Source organism: Priapulus caudatus, unplaced genomic scaffold (genome assembly GCF_000485595.1).
Source record: "Priapulus caudatus unplaced genomic scaffold, Priapulus_caudatus-5.0.1 Scaffold164, whole genome shotgun sequence".
NCBI classification, from domain to species: domain Eukaryota; kingdom Metazoa; phylum Priapulida; class Priapulimorpha; order Priapulimorphida; family Priapulidae; genus Priapulus; species Priapulus caudatus.
Window position 1 is genome coordinate 306,732 of NW_014577225.1, and position 5,524 is coordinate 312,255.

Consider the following 5,524-nt stretch of genomic DNA (forward strand, 5'->3'; position numbering starts at 1 on the left):
CCGTCTCTGTAGTATCGCCTCGATCGCTGCAGGCCTTGGCCTGTATCTTACCGCTCAGTAACGAAAACAACGACAGATCGCATTCTTCGCGGCTCAGACAGAACGCACCTGCGGACACGCTGCACTTATATGGAATCTCACTGAGCCGAGGTTTTCCGAGAGTCGTCCGATTTTCATTCCCAGGCCGGCTTAGAGATTGCCCCCAATATCTATTTATACACTTTGCACTTTCTCGCTACGTTGGGCCCACAGATGCCGCGCTATCGCCCACCAGGGATGTGGGTACTCTGTACTTCAGGCTTATCGCAGAAATTGCACGCATCGCCGTAAACTTATCGAGAAAAAATGCCAAGAAGCGTCGTGCGAGCGAAACTCCTCATACCGCGCTATCACGCCGCCCGAGTCTGGTGACTCGACTCACGCTTTGCCGATTTCGCATTTATTGCGCGAACATAGTTCGAATTGCCATTCGATTGCGTCTCAGTGATTACGAGTTTTCTAGATAGGGCGGTCCTGACTAGTAAACAATACCACTTTTTGCAATTACATATAATATAGTACCGCCGCTCTTTTCTCTGTACACAAAAATAATTAGGCCAGGAAACGGAATACGCGTGCAGGTTGGATAGAACTAGGACATTGTATCCAAAACAAGAGTAGCGGGTGGGTTGGTCTTCTATTTTGGTAAGGGCGGGTCGCTATTCACTTTCCAAAAATCCGCTAAAAACGCTGATCCCGAACCCCAAACCTGCAATAGTTGTTTCCAATCTGTGCAGCGCGAGACTGCAACGCTACTGTAGGGAAACCTCCGATGGCCTTCATCACTCCATCGAAAAAAAACTGGTTGCCTCGCTGCATTGATCCCGTCATGGCCATCGCTCGCTTTAAAGCGGCCCAATTGCGGTTTTCATGCGTCGTTTGCGGCGTCGCTGAATCTACATGCATCATATGGTTAACATGGCGGCCATTCGTATCAATCAGGACCGATATCGAATAATAAGTTATAACGCCACGCTGTTGCTTACTCGTTATTGGTATTGATATGCCTCTGCTTTTGATAAAATTGCCGATATTGCTTTTTGCTAGAGTTATCGATTTGTTTTATCACAGTCTGTTTCTAGCCGGTACGTGCGTCATCTGAAGTTAACTATATTTAGAATATCGGTCTAAAATCACATGCATGCCTATATTAGTTAAATAGTAAGGTCGTTGTGAAGGGCACTTTAAACAGCATAGTGCGAGAGCAATTGGCAATAATGTATAATACACGGCGTAGTCGCGAACCAAATCTGCCTACTAGCTGGCGCGTTAAGCAACCAATATCACTGAAATAAAATGTATATTTTAGAGCTGTAACAGCGTGGTGTGATTAGAGCAAGGTAGCATAGATATAGTATAGTATATATATATATATATAAAGAGCCTAATTAAGAGTGAAGCAATATATATATAAATATATATATATATATATATATAGTATATATATTTAAAGAGCCTTAATCAAGCAGTATTATTACTCTTATATTATATATTATAGGCTTGCGAGAAATCAATTAACATTGTTTTAATCGGGAAATACGACACTCGTTCGCCTAGCGCACACGTCCAGGATTTAATCACTTTATATCAAGACGTTTTCAAAATAGATACTCTGTATGGACACTAGGCCTATACACCTTTTGAATATATTGTAAGCAAGTTGGAAGTTTTACTGAAACCAAGAAAAACTTGTGCTTTAAATGTGAAAGTAGACCATATTTGTAGAACTAGCTGGTGCCCAAACAAACCAGGACTGTGCCAGAAAAATTAATATCATTAAACATTATATACATGTGCACATCATTCACACTTTCACAACAACCACATAATATATTATATTCGATATGGGGGGGTCACAGTTAACGGTGACCCCCTCTTTTTGGTCAGAGGGGGGTCACATGACCCCCATGACCCCCCCTTGGATCCGCCACTGCTATATAGCTATAACTAATCTGAATCATCGGATCTAACTAGCGTGGGCCGGTAATGTGTGTGTAGTAGGATGGTAGGATATTATACGTCAAACATACAACACAAACAGAGCTGCATCTGTCGGAAGATAGTTTACATGCACTGTAGGGCGTCAACGTAAAACCGGAACATAACTTCGCGGAACACGCCGTATAGAATGGGCACGATTTCAACAAATCTCGTGATCTGTTTCATGTTTGATGTCGCGCAAAGAGATCCGAACGAGTTAACAGTTTAGCTCAGGTTAGAAATTGCGGTCGGAGTTCGTCTGACGAGAGCAGGTTTGGCCTGTTGTGACACTGAAATGTGTCGCGAAAAACCATGTCACCCGTCACAAACACGCAAACGTGACCCCAAAAGGCCTCACATGCCAATTATGTGTCCTGTTTTGGGTTAGTGCCCCGCGGGCGGGATATATGTCCTATAACTACACCTGCATGGGCGGAGTGGAAATACTGCTGACCGAGCATTGTTCTATCATGATGACCCGTAGTGTCACGCTGTGTGTAGAACGTTACGCGAACTTTATGGTAGTTATAGAATCAACGACCACATAACCGAGTTTATAAGCTGCACGTTTATGTGCTTTTGGAAAAACGATCGCCGATCCTGTCGATCCTAGCTCGATCCTGTCGCGCAAGCGTTGATTGCGATTAGAACGGACTACCGAGCACATATATATGCGACACATCCTATGAGCTGTAGGAGGTGTAACCCAACACCCTATCCTCCCCCCCCCCCATGTACCCATGTAACTCTCGTGTTGGGTTGCATGGTTACGTTATTGTATGGTTCTGTATATCTATCCCAATCCGGTATTCACCCACCACATTGTCCGCAGTGCGCGAACTATACATACATAATATAGCGACATCAGAGATGCCAACACATATTTGAAGCAATCTGTAGTTTCTGGCCATCAAATTAGTAGTTCGAGGGTCACGTAGTGACCTGAGTTTGCTAGGGGGGTCCGGCATGCTGGCCATCAAATTAGTAGTTCGAGGGTCACGTAGTGACCCGAGTTTGCTAGGAGGGTACGGCATGCCCCCCCGGAAAATTCTGAGATGCAATTTCCTGCATTCTGAGGGTCAAAAATGACAATAAATTGACAAAAAATGACAATAATTGGAAGAAAACATTTTTTCGATCACAGTGAAATTCGTAGTTTGATACAAACTGGTCGTAGTGGTGCAAAATGAATAGAAATTCGTATAAAATACGGATAAATCGCAGTGGTTGCCATCTCTGCGACATTATAGCCTAGGTAAGTTATATAGGTTGCATCATTGTTCGCACCGTATTACCAGTTATACTAGTTTCTCTATATGTTTCTATGGTTCGCACATGTCTTTTGCACGTGCTCCTTGCGTTGCGTCAGTCGATTGCACGTGCTGTGCGTTTCTTTATCCATTTCTTCACTGTCTGTGGGCTGCATGGGCGCGCAGCGCTGTGATTTCACGTGACGAGGGCGTGCACGGTATGAATGACGAAATGCCGAATGAAAGTGTCTAACCAGGGCCGTACGTAAGCTGAGCAAGTTCCTAGGGGGGGGGGGGCAGTGGCGGATCCAGGATTTCAAAGAGGGGGTGAGAAACAGGTGGGTGGTCTGGGGGTTCTCCCACCGAAAATTTTGAAAATGTAGATCGTGGGAGATGGTATTTGAGGCACTTTTGAGTATATGCACATCCTTAATTCATTCTGACTACGACAATTCTGTTTTAGTAGAACAATTAAATTTTTTAATTTTGCTCCAAAATCCAGATGAGACCGGATACCAGAGAAGCGTCGCCCAAAGGAAGACGCGACCGCGGGAACGTCCTACGAAAATATCACGCGCTCGCCGCTATGGAGCTGGTAAACACCGCAAAGACCTCGATATAAGTTGTATCATAGAGCAATTTGATTTTCATGTTGTACAACAACTTTATTTTAATGTGCAACAACGAGTGGGAATACAAACAAGTGATATTGAAATTTACATCCTCGAACAAACAATTTCACGATAGTTTCGCTTCATCTATATTTACATTAAATATCGATAGATTGAATATTATAGATAGATAAATCGAATAGATGGATATATATATCAAAAACGATATATCTATATACACACGTGTAACTGTAAGAGCACATGTACATACAGTACCGTAGCTAACGGTCACACTCACGAAAGCACTAGGATTCCTTACTTTATATAATGTCCAGTTTTTATATAACAGTGCTGCTATCTATGCTGCACACGAGGTTAGCAAACCATTTCCCAATTGTACATTTATATCAACAGTACAATTCATACACCGTTACACTATATCAAGAGTCCATAATAGAAAAACTATCTAGAAGAACTATCTTCTATTATGGACTCTTGACGATATATACCTACACGATATATCATCACCACATACCGGGGTCAACAAAAGCTCTAGTGCAATACATATGGCCTGCTATCACAGGCTCGAAAGCTATGAATTGAACGACAGCGACAATCACATATTCATAATAAATGTACAAGTACTATATAGCATATTGTCCGCACGCAGACGTTATAACTCCGCTTTGCTAATCTGAGGGTGCGGGTTTAACCCATTACCGGGGTCTGCGTCGGGTCGGCCTATATAGCATAGTAATTTAAATTGGGTACATACTACACTAATACTATTCTTGAATCCTCAGAATATGTGATCAGCTGCTACAGTGAACGAAAATTCAAAGTATAGAGAATATAATTTTACAAAATAATGAGCAGTCGAGTATAGTTCTAGAGCTACATGACACATCGAGTCCACTCAATACCGACTGTCAATGTTTAGACAGGGCGTCAACTGATCGTCCAGCTCTTCCTGATAGCGGCCTTGCAAGATCTCAGCGGCATCTGTCAGTTGATTAAGGACGGTGAAAAGACCATTGAGGTGTTGCCGAAAGACTCTGGTGATTTTCTTCGGCTGTTCGTCCACCAGCTCATCCTCATCGTCGTCCGACGTGGGACCTCTCACAAGTTCCCGTTTCACTGTTTTTAGCATGGAGTACACACCGTAAAGATCACCGGGGGATTTCAATTTGCTGTTGGCGATGTTGATGTTGTTGTTTAGTTCGTCGTGGCCGTTGATGATGTTCGTATCACAAGTGAGATCACCGCCGTGCCCTGCTTCACTCGTCGACGCCGTAGGCATGTCCATAAGTCGACGAGGAACCATGATAGCGTTATCCATGTTGTCCACAGCCTGTACGAATACGTTCATTGCCACCAAAAGTGAATTCTGCGAACCGACGTTTTCTTGTCTCGACATCTTTCGCAACGCTATTTGCTTGGAGGCCATCTCCGCTATGTCCTCCCGGGTTGGTGAGGTGACACTTATAGGAGACAATCGAAGATGTGGCTTGTCGGTCATCGCTGCTGGGTCAATACCAAGCATAATATGTGCACGAACCTATCAAATTGTTCAACTATACCTTCACCCTTGTCGCTAAGTCACCGAACGTGCAACTACATTCATTCCCTACCACGAGCCGGCTT

The 5,524-nt window shown here is 43.6% G+C and overlaps 1 protein-coding gene across 1 annotated transcript; it reads right to left on the reverse strand.

The window, feature by feature from the left end:
- Positions 1–3,908: 3,908 nt before the first annotated feature.
- LOC106806489 (mid1-interacting protein 1-B-like) lies at positions 3,909–5,524 on the reverse strand. The gene has a single exon (XM_014808453.1). It carries the CDS (start codon positions 5,421–5,423, stop codon positions 4,797–4,799), a length of 627 nt encoding a protein of 208 aa, XP_014663939.1. The 5' UTR covers positions 5,424–5,524; the 3' UTR covers positions 3,909–4,796.